Source organism: Pieris napi, chromosome 6 (assembly GCF_905475465.1).
Source record: "Pieris napi chromosome 6, ilPieNapi1.2, whole genome shotgun sequence".
In the NCBI taxonomy this organism is placed as follows: Eukaryota; Metazoa; Arthropoda; class Insecta; order Lepidoptera; family Pieridae; genus Pieris; species Pieris napi.
The window spans coordinates 652138-669928 of NC_062239.1; the positions used below are offsets into that span (position 1 = coordinate 652138).

General features: G+C 32.7%; 1 protein-coding gene across 1 annotated transcript in view; it reads right to left on the bottom strand.

Moving 5' to 3' along the window:
* LOC125050313 (mucin-5AC) overlaps positions 1 to 17791 on the bottom strand; it is a 47571-nt gene that overhangs the window by 1019 nt on the left and 28761 nt on the right. Inside the window, exons 3-11 of the mRNA XM_047650061.1 lie at positions 13355 to 13458; positions 11121 to 13094; positions 9416 to 10857; positions 3711 to 3875; positions 3157 to 3393; positions 2223 to 2360; positions 1555 to 1840; positions 854 to 1042; positions 242 to 426 (exon numbers count right to left, since the gene is read on the bottom strand). Of these exons, the coding sequence (XP_047506017.1) occupies positions 242 to 426; positions 854 to 1042; positions 1555 to 1840; positions 2223 to 2360; positions 3157 to 3393; positions 3711 to 3875; positions 9416 to 10857; positions 11121 to 13094; positions 13355 to 13382 (4644 nt within the window). The 5' untranslated portion in view covers positions 13383 to 13458. The remainder of the gene's footprint in view (positions 1 to 241; positions 427 to 853; positions 1043 to 1554; positions 1841 to 2222; positions 2361 to 3156; positions 3394 to 3710; positions 3876 to 9415; positions 10858 to 11120; positions 13095 to 13354; positions 13459 to 17791) is intronic.

Consider the following 17791-nt stretch of genomic DNA (forward strand, 5'->3'; position numbering starts at 1 on the left):
TAAAATGAGAAAATATTTACAATTATTTATACTTTTAAAATAATTTATATATTAATAAACTCTTAAAAATATGTGAAGTATTTCCAATATGGCGATGAGGACACATTTTTGAATCTGTTTCATTAACCTTCTAGGCTTAATACATCGAAACAACTATAGGCAATGTTTGACAATGTCAGAAAAGTTAAACCAAACTCTATTTTGTATTAAAATATCATAAACATGATAAATAAATAAATACCTTATACAAAAAGATGTAGTGGTGTCTGTTGGTCAAAGAATGCGGTCGTTGCGTGCGTAAGGCGCGTACGGTCCGCGGCAAGTCCGCGCTACCCGAAGCGAGCGCACGCGCACAAATGTCCGCTGCTATAAGGGCCGCGGACCTACCAGCTCCCGATGCGCAAACAACAGTGCATGGTCGTATTCCTAGATTTATAAATAATAAAGTCAAAGATAATATTATAATGTTTGTAGTTTTTGTGAGGATAAACGATTTTATGAAAATAATAATTATTTTAATTAATATGGTCATAACAGAGCTTTGGAATGGTTTTGATGGATTTTTAATTCATTATCAAAAATCTTAGTTTAAATAATGTAAACCTTAGCAAACTTTTGGTAAAGAGAACTTAATGTTTAAAAATAAATCACTATTTCTACATTGTTCTAAACAGTTAAAGTGTAAAGACAGATTTAGTTTTTATGTAGGTATATTATCAATAAACATATCTACACAAATCACCCTTATTTTTTTGAAGTCTGCTAAATATATCCTAACTCAGACACAGCAGCAAAACTAAAATTTTAAGCAATAATTTTATATTTTCAGTAATAAACTCGTAAATCTCCCAACCTTCGGTTTCCGAAGCAGTCTTCATCTTGCCCAATGTCCCATTGTTCCCATACCCCCGTCTCAATAACTCCTCGGCCTTCGCCGGTGAGTAAACGTTGACTCCGTTCCCTGAGCTATTATCGTCACTCTTCAACTTCGAGAGGTTGTTGTATGACGAACGGTTCTGGTCCTCATAGATTACTTCTAGGCCTGTGAAAAAATTTTAATTTAGCAGGACTTAAAAGGCAACACTGTCATGGAGGTCATGAACCCTTCCTGGATTGGGTTACGTTTTCACGAATTATTAGTTTATATTGTCACAAAACAGATTTTGTTAGTTGATATTTTTAATTCCGTAAAAAACGATTCAAATCGGTATTTTTAATTTCAAACACACACGTGTATTGGTACACGTAAATGCCGACGTACGAGATTTTTTAAGGCTATTAAAGAGTGTTCTGCATCATATTAAATTTCTATTTTTTCCTTTTAGATTTTACAATATTATTAGAATAACTTAATGTTTAGGTACCTAATAACATTTACAATTCCAGTACTTGCCCCCAATCGTATCGTTTTCCTTCCCTCCAGAGTTTATTGCCTCAAGTAAGGCAATCAAACCTCAAATAAACTTTCAAATAAAATCTTACAGTAAAAATCCTACATCCATACAAATACTAGGATAATATAACGCTAAATACTAAATAGCAATTCCGAAGTACCTTCTTCGTCGTACTCCTTAGCGCCTTGCGAGATCTTCATGTAACTCCTCATTTCCGAAAGGAAATCTATCACCGAATCGTAATCGTCAGGCACACCCTTGGCCGGCCAGAAGTACCAGAGGTGAGTGACCTCTCTCCAGGTCCTGGTAGACAGGTTGATCAGCTGGATGGAGGTGATGGCGTATTTGTCCCGTTGTTCCCGTTTCTTAAGGATTATTTGGTATTCGCCAAATGTACGCCGGTTGTCTGATATTTCGGATGGTGGTAGATATTCGAAACATTTTTCCTATAACAATGTGAATGCTTTATTTTTTATAGTATAAAATTGTACGTGAAAAATCTGCTTACAGATAACGCCTGTTCCCCGTGCGGTTACAATTTTAGGTACTTAGATCTTGAATGTTTTAACACATTTTTTATCAGGCGCAAAAATCTCATATTGAAGTTGCAAGATTAAAATTGTTCTTAAATAAAAGAAAAACTTCGTCATTTAATATACTGCAATAAACACTATTAAAATAAACATTTTTAGCTTTTGGTTTAGATACCTATATTATGTAAAATATTTCATCTAACGGAGTAACAAGTTCTGCACGAAATTAAAATTATAACAAAAATAAAACATTTTTATTATATGCAGAGTGTATACAACGATAAAATGTACTTACAACACCATTTTCCATATATTCAGTAAGCATGACTATAAGTCGCGAGTTCTGTTCCCATATCATTCGCCAAAAGTCTAGGACAGTGTTGGAAAGTGGGGCCTGACAGGCGATGTAGTAGTTTTTAATATTTCCTGGTCCCTGAAAAGTAAACTTTTATGTTTTAATCGCTTTGATTAAAGTATCTTACCGGGTAATATTTTAACAATAAACTAAACGATAGCGCTTTTCGCTTGATTGTGATTGGTCAGACGCAGTAATGTATCGTGTCGCGTGTATTCGTTCGAACTGTTTGTTACCCTAACTAAATGTTAACCTAATACTTGAAATCTATACAAAAAACTTAAAACTAGAGCATGATTTATGCTTACTTAAGCATGCTTTGACCTACGCTAAACATTGAATCAGCGGTTGCGTTCATGACGTACATGTATGACCAATATTAAAAGGTAATAAACAAAAGACGTAAACGAAAACATGGGGAAAATAAATTTTAATTCCGGGAAGGTAAACAAAATAATTCCAGAAAAATGTAAAGAATTATCTTGGATTAAAAATTCTGAGATAAAAAAAATACAATAAAATGTACCACGAGTACTTCTCAATGTGAGACCATAGGTCCATATAATAAAGTAGGCACTATTTTTTTTAAATGTGTACACATCTTTTAAAATTAAAACTAATCTTTATTTAATTTTCTGTGCGTGTGTTTGTAATTAAACTCTTCCTAAACGGTTGGACAGATTTTGATCAAACTTCTGTGTGCTTAATTGGATTCCAGAATGGATTAAATTTACAATTAGATTATCTTTTTTCTTGTATTCAAAACGTCTGTGGGCAACGTCTGTCGGATCCGCTAGTACATATTATATATATAATTCGGATATAGTTTATAGTTTGTCTATTTTAAAATAGACTTATATAGCCAAAGGTGTACCGTAACATAGTTGGCATTAATATACTCCGTAGTGGAGTCGTTGCCAATCCTCTCCAAGGGTACCCTGGTCTCCGGTAAAGGCAGGACGTTGGAGTAGCGGTTCTTATCTTCACAACCTGGAGGCACCTCCTCCGGGCGTACAGTGACTGTTGGAATCTCAGAAAACTCAGCTGTTATGGAGTCGATGTCCAGAGCGAAGTTGGCAAGAGCCGCATAGTTCATAGGGTGAGAAGTCACCTGTAAAAGCGTATACCGTATATTAATATTTCGACAAGTTAGAATTAAAAACAATTGTGTGATCAATAACTGATTTGTATCTGTGGTATGTATGCTATTGTCTAGGTAACATACATACATTTATTTATACATATTTTATACTTTTAAAAATCTAATAAAATATTCAATCATCGATCAGCTATCGTTTTATTAATCAAAAGAAAATAACTCAAGTAAAGATTATATCATTGTAGTTTTCGTAGATATTTGAGTCATTTGTATGCACAGTCTTAAGAATAACCTCAAAAAATTAGGTAAATACAGATACCCAAGTTTACCTCGTCATCATAGGCCGGGTTGCCATAACTCCGCTTACTAGCTCTGAGCCGCTGGTTTCCCTTCCTATGACCCACACTAACGCTGTCCAGACTGTAAGCATCCAGGGAGACGGGTGTGCACCTTTGGGCATACACGCCACGTCGACCACGCCTTCGTACCACTAACTGGAAATGATAAATTTATTCTTGACGGTTAAATAGTCTAAGAACAATAAATGTAATTAATTAAAAGCCAAATTAAATTAAACGAAACAGTAAAGCGCTAAATTCGTCTTTAAGATATTTCCTACTAAAAGTACATGCACGAACTACCTACAACATGGCCGCAGAGTAATCAGGAAACCATTACGCAGAATCAAAAACCTAATTATGTGCCGAACTAGCACGGCTATAGGTTTGAGTCCCATGGAAACATTTATTTATTCCTCCGGTATAAATCGCTGACCAGCCTAGTAACGAACGCAGTAAGTTTACGGTTATTTCCCTATAATAATTGTTAGAGATAAAGTCACCCGAGCTTTGCGGAACGCTTAGTAAGGTGTTTGGTGGAGCTTGAGACAGGAAATGATAAGAGTTAAGTTCTGAGAACTGACGGTTAGAAATATATCTTTAACCGACTTTAATATAATGATATTTATTCTAGATTTAAACATTCTATATTGTTATATATATAACAAATAAATAAAAACTTTAGTTAAAAATCTGACAAAATCACCACTCAATGTGAAAAATATGTCTTGACAATGTTAAGTTGATGAAGTGCAAATAAATTGTTGAGACTTGAGGTGACGAGAATTTCAAGAGCCTACTTGAGTTTAGACCAATTGGCAATTACACTTGACGGAGCGTGTTTCCATCTAAACTAGAAAAGTAGGAGATTATATTTGTTTATAAAGCTTTATGCTTTTAAACATTTATAAAGCGTACATTTCTCCATTACAATGCTACATTGCCCCGGAGTAGTATTAGCCATAGTTATTTAAAACATTAATGTGTGTAAATTTGGTCGATAAGAATCATTTAAAGTGGTATAATGATTGATGAGAGAACATTTTTTAAAAAAAATAGTATTAAGCTGCTTTTATAATAGAAAAAAGGAAACATCTTGCTTAATACACAATAAGCAAAGTACTTTTGTTTCAATTAAAGTAAAATTTACTAAATTTAAGAATGTTTGTTATGTCTATCTTAAATAGTTTACTATCACTCGTTAATATAATATTAAGTAACTTAATTGTTTAAATGAGATTATTTTACGACAATTTTGTAGTCTTATAAGGATTTTATGCTAGAAAGTCGAAAAAAATATTTGTACGTATTGTACGAATGGAAACACGCCCTTAAAATTTCGTCATCATCATAACTTTTGTTTATAATTTATGCTTTTAAAAACATCCTTTGGCGATATGGCACCTACATCTTGACTTAACGGCAGAGTATGGCTACGAGAAACTGTAAACAGATTCTAGACTACAACTTCATTTAATTAACTACTTAGTAGAGTGTAAAATATTTATCATATCTAATACTGAAATCGATCTATTTTAAAAAATCACAATTTAAATTCAATAAGAAATCTTGATCTTTCGTTGAGTTGATTTTATTTAAATACGCACTGCCACATCACCCCGGATTTTCTTTTTGGCCAATAATTAATAATGAATATTGGCGAAGAATAAGGTGCTATGGCACTTTTAATTAGAACCGTCGCTGCGTCAATTCCCAGCAAAGGATAAACTTCTCTTCCATGTTAAACATTTTATTACGAGTACATGAAATTTCTCTTTGCAATAATAATAAAATAATAAAAACGCTTTCTTGTGGCCATACAACTTTTGAATACAGTTGTATTCAAAAGACGCCCTAAGGTCTATCTCTGCGGACCTCGCCCTACACTCATACGCTCTCGTGACGTCGACGCGTGCGCATACTAACTCCAATATTTACAAATTAAAACAAAACAACAGTTAAAGGAATTTTGCCTTATTGAATTAACAGAATTATAATAATTAACATTTTTCTAATATTGGCGTTGGTAAAAAGTTTAATTAAATCGTGTATTAGTGAAATAATTTGGTAAGTTTTAAATATTTCGAATAGCTTTAAAAATATTGTATTTCTTTATAATTTATAGACAGTTCTAAACCGTTTTAATTTATAATAAAGTTAGCGTTATAAACGAGAAACTTACAAAAAAGTAATTTTAAAACGAAGGCGGGAAAATCCTCAGAAATAATAATATTTAGATATCTCTATTGTCAAAAAGCCTCAAAAAATATAGTTGTTAAGTAGCTTCCCAATTTATTTTGTAAAGGTCTGGCATGCAAAAAATTTGGTATTACTTAGTTTAATGTATTTAATCATTTCTATGATTTGTTTCCTTTGATAAATGTTTGAACATTTTTGTATAATATATTATGTAGGTATTCCATCTTTAGTATGATTTTTTTTGTTATGTATGCTAGCAGTAGGATAACGAAATAAATAAAAAAAATTGTGAAAAGTGCTTTGAACAAAAATATGAATAATACGAAATGGAATTCTAAATCTGCCATGAATTGAATAAATAATATTTTCTCAAGAATGATCTATAGATTTAACGCAACACTAGTTCCCACGCATCTCAATTTAAAATCTAAAACTGCGATGCCACAATTTTATAGAATTCAGGACAATGCAGTAAAAGCTATTTTATGAGAGTAAGTATGGAATTTCTTGCCATATGAAACTACTTTTTGAAAGGGGCAAGTAGTCATTTTTTTTTTAAATATTTTTAACTTGTAATTTTGACTTTCAAGTGCCTTTTTAATAGGCCTAATTGAAATAAATGATCTGACTTTGACTTAAATAATAATAGGAACATTCTATACTAACTTTTATATGTTACTTAAAGGAGTTAAACAGATGAATGTAATAGAAAGAAAAAAGGAAGAAAAATATTTACTGTACACAAGATATTTGGGTAAACGTAACGGATTGCTGACTATCAATCTCCTAATAATTGTTTTGCCTTTCAAATATCACTAAAAATCTAATTATTTCTTTCTAATTTGTTTAAAAATGTAAGTTATGTACAAAAAAAGTTCTATGGAATTAACTATTAAATTTGTATTGAAAAGCTGTGAACCCTGACTCAGGTATTTCTAACTTAAAATGGATCCCAAATAATACACATTGACATTCATATTTTTGTAAGCATATTTTTTTTAACAATAATAATTGTTAGTAAGCAAACATACTCCACTACAATTGCACCAATGGCAACTCGACGGATAATGAATACCACGAACGAACTATAAAAATTCCAGCAACCTTATACTGTCATCGTACACTTCATATCGCTACTCAGAACATTTCAGGTGTTATAACTTCATTTGAAATTAAACCTAACTCGTTAGTACATCTGTTATTAAGGTTTTATTATGATCTTTTTCATAGCATTTTCGAACATTCGTGGTGTTTACAATCGCGAGAGATGGATGAAGGGTAATAAAATAAATTCATTGATTCTTATCAGTTTTTTTTTAACGGCCTATGCCGCCCATTGCCAGAAGGCTCGCAAGAGCGTTGCCGGGCTTTTAAGAATTGGTACGCTCTTTTATTGAAGGACTAAATCGAATTGGGAAAAAGCTGGGAATAATTCATCAATGCAAATAAAACCAAATATTAAAATAACTTTTATGTTTCAGAGAAGACCATGGCAGTGATATATTTAGGTAAGCCTAACCTATTATTCAATTCAATTGCATAAAAATATTATTTTGGCGACTAGATATAGTTTTAGATTTACTAACGTAAATTATTCCTATTTAATATATTTATTAATATAATTAAGTCTAAACGTGATTGTTTAGTTTTAATATAATAAGATCGAATTTAATAAATTATAATAAAGTTTCATGCTTCGCCTCTATGGTTAGATGGTAACGCACATGGCTTAGAACCCGAAGGCCCTGGCTTCGATGCTTAACATTAAAAACAATTGCGACCTGGTGCACAAATATATTGTAAAATACGGGACTCAAGAACATTTTATATTAGTTCTGTACAGCAGCATAGTAAAGACGCTAAATATATTGTTATATTTTATACTGAAGCAACTGGTGAACCTTAAAAATATTATTATATTTATATGATAGTATTTACTAAATGAATTAAAAGTAATCATTTCAGTTCTTTTCCAAGAAAATCTTCAGGTCGTAGGAATTACTCCTGACGTTTTATACATAGAACATAACATTTTATTAAAAATGCGTTTTTTGGAACGAAGTTCCTTATCGCGCGTTGTGAAATAAAGACGGAAAAAATTCTTACGAAAAGTTGTCACGACACTTTTTTGCTATTTGCTATTGTAATACACCGGTTCTCGTCCGATCACCGAAGTTAAGCAACGTCGGGCGAGGTCAGTACTTGGATGGGTGACCGCCTGGGAACACCTCGTGATGTTGGCTTTTTTTTTCGTCGTAAGATTGGTGTCGAGAAAATCTATCATACTGTTATGATACCAATTAACATATAAATTAATCGAAAGGAATTTCGTTCCATCCGGGTGTCCCTTGACACCTCTAAAGTTTTATTAAATTAAGAAGTATTATTGAAATAACGCACAAATACTGTAGGTTTACAAAACTATAGCGCATTGTATTAATTATATTTATGGCCTTTCCAGCTCCGTACGAGATGCCGAATCATCTGCAACGTTTTCCAAAGTAGTGGACGTAATTTATCGTGAGTTAATAGATATTATGCTCATTACTTTGGATATGTTGTACGAACATGCACCATTGAAGATCAACGAAGCAGAAGAATTCCATAGGAGAGCGACTAGATAATAATGTGTAGTAAGAAAGACTAATCTGTGTCGGTTTTTATTTAAAAATATTGCTGTATTAGAATGTGTGTAACGTAACATACGTAAATAAATAAACGGGAACATTCGTTCATTGATTTTAAATGTATTTTCTTCAAAACTTTAAACCGATAAAAAGTATTGCGATAGATATATGTCGCAGCCAACTAGCTTGATTAGCCGTTCAATTAACAGCCTAGCAGTTTAACTAGCGGCCCGAAAGATGTTCAGCTAGTTCATTAAACGGCTAGGCAGATGACTTGGATCGATGACGTTTTATTACTTGCCTAGCCTGTTGACTGTTAATTTAAATTTATTTCCACTTTCTGCCGCTCTCAAACCCGAAGCGAAACTCTTCAAACTGTCAATATGGCGTCGGCAAACCACAACTTTAATGGTGTTTTCCAAATTTTCATGAAAAACAACAAGTACAAGGGAAGAGTGTAGTGACAATAATAATTTGAATTTGACTTAAGCAATTTCATTTCAAAAGAAATATTTTTTACTTCACATGTTTATCTTTTTTATTTCTGCCAAATAATGACTCTATCGTACGAATGGCCTAAGCATTAGCCAGCCAGTTTATTAAATGTTGTAACAAACGCTACGACTGAATATCTTTGAGGCCGTTAGTTAAACGGCGCCGTTTATTTAAAAGGATAGGCTGTTAATTGAACCGCTAATTAAGCTAGTTGGCTGCGACATATATTTTATAACGATATTACGGTGTAGAAAGTTATATTTAGTTAAAAAATTATAAAGAAAAATACTCGAATATATCCTATTGTCATTACTATGAAATCTTAGTTAAAACTACTTGATATGTATATACTATATGTTATTTAAAATAACTTACCAATAAACCAATAAGGAGAACCAAGGCTATAACACCGATCGTGCTAACAGCAATCGCAATAGCTGCGCCTGAACCTGCTTCATCAAGTACCCTGGAAGATGCTTCAGTTGTCATCTCTCCACCATAACTTGTCAAATCTTCTAATTCATTGACGGTTTTTGATGTAATCGTTGTTTCCATGGTAGATTCATCTCTATACTCTGTAGTTGTATCAACTTTAACTTCTGGATGGTCTGTTTTTAAATATTCTGTTGTGGTTTCAACTTTTCCTGTTATTGTTTCAATTTTTTCATATTTTTCTGTTACAGCTTCAACCCCTTCTGTTATCGTTTCGCTTGTTGTAGTTTCAGCAGTTGTCTCTTTTGCGGTTGTTGTCGTTTGTGTTTGAGGTGATGTAGTTTCTAGTGTAAAAACTTCACTGTTTTCGTTACGTTCAGAGGTCACTTGTATGTCAGTTGAGGGTACTATGGTAGTTGGAGTTTCTGACATAGTTGGAGCCTTCTTGGTATTAATTTCTGTAGAAACTGTTATAACAATACTCGTTGTTTCAAACTCCGTTGTTGGTTCTGATGTGCTTGTTGGTATAGTTTCTTTTGTTGGATTGTACGATACTGTAGTTGATGATTCAGAAGTGGTCATTTCCATATTTTCTGTTGCTATAGTTTCCTTTGAAGTGGGTTCTTTTGTAGTTTCTCCAATAGTTTGTGAGGACACTTCCATTTGAGGAGTAGTATCTGGTATGGACGTAGTTTCTTCAATATCATTTGATGGGGTGTAATACTTTGGTCTGTATGTAGTGATTGGAACATCTTCTATGGTTGTAGGCTTAGTATGTAAGGATCCAGCATAATACCAATCAGTAGTAGATTCATCAACCTCCGTATTCTCAGTTTCCTTATCTGTTGGAATGTAAGAAAACCTTATAGTAGTTATTTCATAGTCTGGTATTTTTGTAGAAGCTGTTATAATTTCATTAGTTTCATCAGAATTAGCAACGGTGTCGTCAAGTGTATCATCAGTAGGAGTAGTCATATCTGAAGGTAATTTAGTAATCGACTCAAATCCAGTTGATCTTGTCGGTTCAGCTGGTAGAATTGTATCTAAGAAAGTCTCCTCGGATTCATTTGTGGACAAATCATCGAGATTAACCGCAGTTGCTACCCAAGCTGATTGAGACTCTTCGATTTCTTTTTTAAAGTCAGCTTTAGAAGATTCTTCACTACTTTGTAGAGATATATTACTTTCTGCTGGGACCCGTTCTGATATTGGTTCAGTTGTCTTTTCATTTTGCACAAATGCCAAAGTTTGTGATATAAAAGGTTTCCAAGGTAATTTATTTTGAACTATTTCCGTGATGTTCTTTGTAATGCTGTAGTCTTGGTTTTGAGTAGATGGTAAACTTGTTGTACTTGTTGTTGAACTCGTTGTAGTTTCTCTCTTTTCTGAAATTTAATGTTAAATTAATTATTACACCACACCCGAATTGGGCGTTACCATTACGCGTCAACATCTATGTAGCCGTATAATTATAATAAGAATGCGGCAACCTCTATTATTTACTAACTGGTTTGAAAGACTAAGGATAATAGTTTTTAATATATGTACTTTCTCAAATTACATATACCTAAATATCTACACTCAAATTTTATATATGTCTTAAGTGTAAGTATAGAGACTAATTAACTATTATATCTGTGCTACTTACCTATAATTTCCCCCACTTTTTGTAACTCATTCTCATCGATAGTTTTAGTTGAACTCGTTCTGTTTACATTTCTTATGAGTAGAGGTGGACTTCGCATGCCTGCTAAAGCCCACGCAGTGAGTGTGGGTGGTATTTCTAATTCACTAACTCCGTCTCTTGCCTCAGTGGTAGGTGGCTCGTCCGTTGTCGTAGTACTTGTAGTAGAAGATGTTGAAGAACTAGAACCCGAAAACTTTGTTGAACCCCTTTTCCAAAGCGAAGGAATTGTGTTATCTACAAAAGAATGCGAGTGCACAACCCTCTTGCCACTGTTAGACTCAAAATCACTTTGCAATACCGGATCAATATCGGAGGATAACGTCGTAAGTATCTTTGATAATTGGGCCGGTCCTTCAGTGAAATATTTATTGTTTATATCAAAATGCTCGGAATAAATTGTTGCTGGTGGTTTCGTCTGTTGCATTCTTGTAATATTGCGCCTTGGTGCCATCCAGACTGGCTTAATTTTAGGCGTTGTGTAATGGAACCTACGTGTATTCTGTCTATAAACAAGATTCGGTGATACTTGCTCATTTTGTGTATCAACATTATTTGCACTTTCCTTTTTTCCGTTTAAGTTAAGGCGCTTGGAGTAGTTACGATTCCTGTTTGTAGTAACTAAAGATCCTTTAGGCTTTTCACTTGACGATAAAACATGTTCTATAAGCCTTTCGCTGGGAAATACTGTATTTTGGAATGAAATCGCAAAGGGAGTAGCTGTATTTAATAGGGAAGGAGTCACACTACCTGGCAAGAAATAAGATGCTACTGTAGAACCAATTTCGTTGTCTTGTTGACGTATAGATGGTGTAGAGATTTCAACAAATGGAATTTGCGTAGGATCTATTGCAGCGAGTTCTTCTTTCTGAGGAGTACTTTTTGTCGTTTCCGAAGGTTCATCATTGTCACAGTCGTCCTCGTCATTTGTTAGGCTGATATTATACGTTTCGGTGGACAATACTGACATTTCGTAGTAAATGCTGGTTCCATGTACATCAGATAGTGCCTTAGTATTCGTTCCTGCCTCATCATTATCCATTACGCGAACCTCCTTGGAGTTTTTCATAATAATTCTTGATTGGTTGTGTGGCGTGCCATTACTCAGCTTCTCAACGACTTTTTGAACATTCGTTGTATTAGATAGAGGTGTGGCTTTCGGCTTTTTCGATTCTATGTTTTTTTGTATACTTGATGAAACTTCATGGTACTTTTTATCAAAGAAATAATTTTTAGGAGTAGTCAGTTCACTGTCAAAATCAAAAAACTTATCAATTTTATAGGGTTCACTGTCTGTTTGAAACGTTTGTTTGGTAAAATAACTTGGAAAGTCGTGAAAAGATGGGGTATTATAGCCTCCAATATTTTGCTTATCGGAGCTACCTTTTTCTTTATCACTAAAATTGTTTTCATTAAAGGTGAAAAAATTATTGTCATTGTATTTACTAGAAGTATATCTCTCATACGAGTCACTTCCTTCGTCGTCTTCATCTTTTGTTTTAGATAATACAGTTTTAGTTGTGCTTGAAATTGGTAGCTTTGTTTTCTTATAATTATGCATACTGTCTATAATTTCCATTGGCTTTTTTACTTCTGGAGTCGGAGTGACTATTATTACATTTGACGCTTCAGTAGAGGATCTGATGCGTCTTAAGGAACTTTCAGTAGTCGATTTAGAAAGTGGATTAAACCTTACCCTTCCTCTAGCTTTATATTTAGAATTTTTATCGGAATTCTCCTCTGAGACATCCTTTTGCTGAAGCTCATTTGAGGCTACATCGGGTAATTTTGGTTTGCCTCGCGCAACCCACGTTACATTCACACGTGTAGTTCTCGAGTTTTTTTCCTCTATAATGGTGGGTGTCGTTTCGTGTGGTAGTGTATGACTATTTACTTGTGTGCTGCTTAAAAGTAGTATGTTTACTACTAACGCTACACCTGAAACATAATGAAATATTGGTTTATAAATTTCAGTTTTTCATGTTCACATGCATTGTTACAATCAATGTTCTTTATATAATGAGTATTATATATAGAACCTTTTCTAAAATTAAATAATAAAATGTATTGTAAATATGTTTCCTTATTATTTTACTTCCAAATTTTACCCTACATCACAATGTAAGTAATAAGTGTAAAATCTACTGACTTTAGGTTAGGTCAAATAACGATTAGGTTAATTTTTTTAAATATACTACCTAAACATATTCTAACTGGTGATTCCATGATCAGAACATCGTGGTTAGTCGTTTAGTGAGACATTTTCAAGTTCGGAGACCCTTGCCCTTTGCTGCCATCGTTCCTGAAAATACAAACAAACAATAAATTTTGTGCTACTTATATACTCGAATGTATCTAAATACATATTGTTTATAAGATATCTATTTTATATATAGATTGATTCATACTACAGCGCGGAAATGCTGCTAGCATTAAAGGTACAATGCCCCGGACCCACTATTTACAAATAAAATACCATTTATTCATGAATTATTATGATTTGTATATATACGTTAAGAAAATTGTAAAAACCTACTGTATATTTGTGTGTTGGAAATAAATAAATAATGTACATATATTGAAATATAATGATTTCAATATAATACTCACTACTCTTTAATCTTAATACTACTAAATATTTATATTACCTGAAATATAGTATATAGGGACAGTTAAAACTTCCAGATCATTACGAATAAATATGGGAGCATAAAAATTAAACCTTATTTCTTACGGCTTTTTGTCCTAATCGCAAACGAAACAGTGGTGAATAAAATCTTGCTCCTGACAGTTTTATCCAAGCATTTTCACATTTATACGAAAGTGTTTCAAGTTTAGAAAAGTTCATACTTACATATTATATAGGGGAAGATCGTTACCCTTCGTACGCGGGGCACATTCATACAGTCAAAATAAAACTTGAACGAAATAAAGTACAGCCTTGCTTTTGTATATGTGCATGAGTCGAGGTACCAACTATACATCAACGAAGTTTTGCGAAATTCGCACCGATGAGAGTGAAGTTACAGGCATGGACGTGTTTTCGCGCTCGGTAAGTAATTTTTTGATCAATGTTTTTGTCTCTTGTTACCATAGATAAAATAAGTTTTCGTGTAGAGTATTCTATCAGTAACTAGCAAAATATACTTAAGATACATCTCCAATACTTCATTTATGATATTTTCCTATTAATATTAAAAAAAGTTATATTTTGTTGTTATTCAGTTAGTGGGGTACTTTCGGACAGCACTAGATGGGGCACATTTGAACGAATTGTACAACTAAATTTATATGAAAATTTGTCGACGCGAACTGTAATTTTCATATAAATTAAGTTTTCGACTTTCTACATACACTACTGTTAAGGCATCTTGACTAAACCCTCTGATAGGTAAGATTGTGTTAGTGTGCTGATTGCTAATTTTTGCATTAACTTTGTCCTGTGTTGCTATCATTGCTATCGTCGATGTAAATATATGTTTATATACCTATTTTTTATTATCTTTATTAAGGTTGATTTTGATGCTTGTGAATAATTTATCAATCCATCAAATAGTAGTTCCTTCGAAGTCAGTTTTGACACCAGAGGCATTTCGACCCTATCCGCATATTGTAAGAAGTAATAAAACAAACAAAATGACGACGACGGCCAGGAAAACCACGAATTTATACTGCCACACCCGAAAATAAGAAGTGCTAATCCACATTTTGTTTTACATAAGAAAAGCTATGTAAATTTTTTTCACTATAAGTTTCACTATAAGTATTTTATTTTTGTTTAATAGAAGTTAAATCTTTATTTTTGTGTTTAATTTCATTGCTAATAAATGAATTTTGAACTACCCCACAGCGAAAGAAGGTACCCCCAACACTGTACGAAGGTGCCCCGTTGATGGGGCAGATTCGTACGTATTCCAGATTTAGTTTAAATTATAATTATGGTTGAAACATCGGATGAAATCATTTGTAATTTTTTTATATGAATCTCAGATAGTTAGACTATAAATTTAAGCTATCAGGTGATTGATTCATGGAAAAAGAAAAAATAAAAAAATAAAATGTGAAAACCGTACGAAGGACCTTCAAACCTTCCTTAAAACCTTCCCCTACATGTAAAAGTTTTTTATTGAATGTCTAGGGAATGATTTTTTGTTTATAATTTGATGCTTGTAGAAATCCTTGTACGAAATATTTTTTACTACTTTATAATTAGTGATTTTTACATATTATGATCTTGTATTTTTTCGCCTGATAACTGAAAACTACACTTCTCCTACTGCACACTACTGCTTCAAGTGTGACAAGAGGAACCTAGAGGCTGCATTTTTTCGGATTTTTTAAATAATTTGTTACTAAACATGACTGCTACTACAAAGCTCAATGCATTACTCTTATAAGTATGAATGGATTTTTCTTTACACGAAAAAGGAAAAAGTATGTACACAGATAGCTTTATAATTTTATGCTTAAAAAAGATTTTTTTTGGGAAACCGGCGCAAAAAAGTATTTGTCTCTTTTCTCCATACAAATCTTAACTAATGACCCCACGCGTCAGTATTCTGACCGGATACTAGACATTTAAGCACAACAGACATTATGAAACAATAATTGTCCTATTCTGACACAACTGTAATTATTCATAATGGTGAGAACTCCGTTAAGAGAGAAGATAAATTATTTTATGTAACCGATAGATATTATTCATAGATTAGCCACAATCGTGTTATGAAAGCCAGGATGCGTTTATAATAAATGAATGACAATTCAGGGCAATCTAAAGATATGTGATAACTTTGTGGTAGAAATTACTTTCGTTAAGACATTATTACTCTAATATACTTAGATTTTGTCAGTTCGTTTTGCTTGTTAAAAACACGAATTCTTTTCGTTTTATACTAGCATCAAAAACTTTAGTCCTAAATCTTTTAGAATGAAAATATTGTAGATTCTAGAATGGCACGCCGTCCACACTTATTGCATATAATTTTATGTATTCTCAACTTTGTGCGTTAATTTCGTTGATAATACCGACCATATAAATATGTAGTTCGAGTGATTTTGATTATCAAATACGGTTAATGGTCTCACGAATCTGCTCTTGATACGAAAATAACGACAACAGTAACGACCATCTAATGTGAGCTTTCGAGTTCCTTCAACTGTGAAAAGTGTAAATTATCGCATACATCTACCACAATTAGGATAATTGAGGTCATTTTTGGGTCAGTTTCATATAATAATCAGATTCAGACTTTACGTATAAACTTCTTTATGACTATGACATGAGTTATATGTCGCAAAATCCCAGACTATCTTCACTTGCCGTGAGAACTATTATTACTTTGCGACCAGTATGGAAGAACCGGTTGCTAGTAACAAGACTGCTTGTTGGAGATCTATCAATACTTTTGCACAAAAAGTCTAAAACATGCCTTTTTTTCAGCGCCTGATCGTTTAAACTTTATAAATAAAAATGAATCATAAAGTAAGTAAAAAAATATATAATTAATTTGCGCAAAACTCGAAGACGGGTAGACCGATTCGTTATTATTTATTTCGTGAACTCTGAGGAGTATTTTAAGAAGGGGTACGTAAAAACAATAATATTTAGGCGAAACGAAGTTTATGGGGCCTAGCAAGCGATAAAAATTAATAAATTAAAATAAGTAGTATATCAAAAGAAGGTATCTTATTAATAATTATTAAAATAACCAGGTCATTATGAACATGCAAATAGATAAAAACAATTGGTTAGCCGCTACTTTCTAAAGAATGGAAAAGGATTATAGACATATTAATATGTTCGCAGAGTGAATTCACAGTAGCGATATTGTGTATATTATGTGTTTAATATTATATATGTACCTACTTTATTATATTTTATTTAATGTTTCTCGACTATATCATATTGGCATAGTCTGTAAGGATAATGTATGTATATCTGTAATAAATAAATAATTTTTTCCTGATCTTATCAAAGAAATTTTGTTTATTAAAGTTCACCACATCATAATGCTATATCTACAGAATATGTTACGTAAGCTATTGTCTCTAAAATATTTGACAATTAAGGTAAATGTTACAAAAAAAAATACAACAAAAATGACTAGTAAAACAGCGGATTAGGTATCAGACAGGCACTTAACAATGCTTTCTTTTAAATTAATCAGCCCACTACCGAATATGTCAAGCTCATGATGAGTGTTTATTCCGTTATATTCGCGAAGTAATCGAATGAGAATATTTACTTTCTTTTCAGTCTCGATGAATTGGACTTGATCTTGATATAAAACTTGTTATGCGTTATACTTCCTATTTCAAAACCATGAATGAGAAACAAAATTGTGAGTGCGGAAGTATGTTTCCGAGTTCCGCAAACCAAATGTTACAGATATTTTGTACAAATTAACTTTTAAATCTGGTAGGGGTGATTATATGATACATACATTATTTGTATAATATATACGTACATACATATACATATAATATCAATAGTCAATAGTCAAATCATTTATTTCGATTAGTCCACCTAAAATTGTACTTTTTAACGTTAAATAAAATATAAAGTATGTAAAATATGTAGTGTCGTCGGATCACCTATTAGAAAAAAAAAACAAAATGATCACGACACAGAG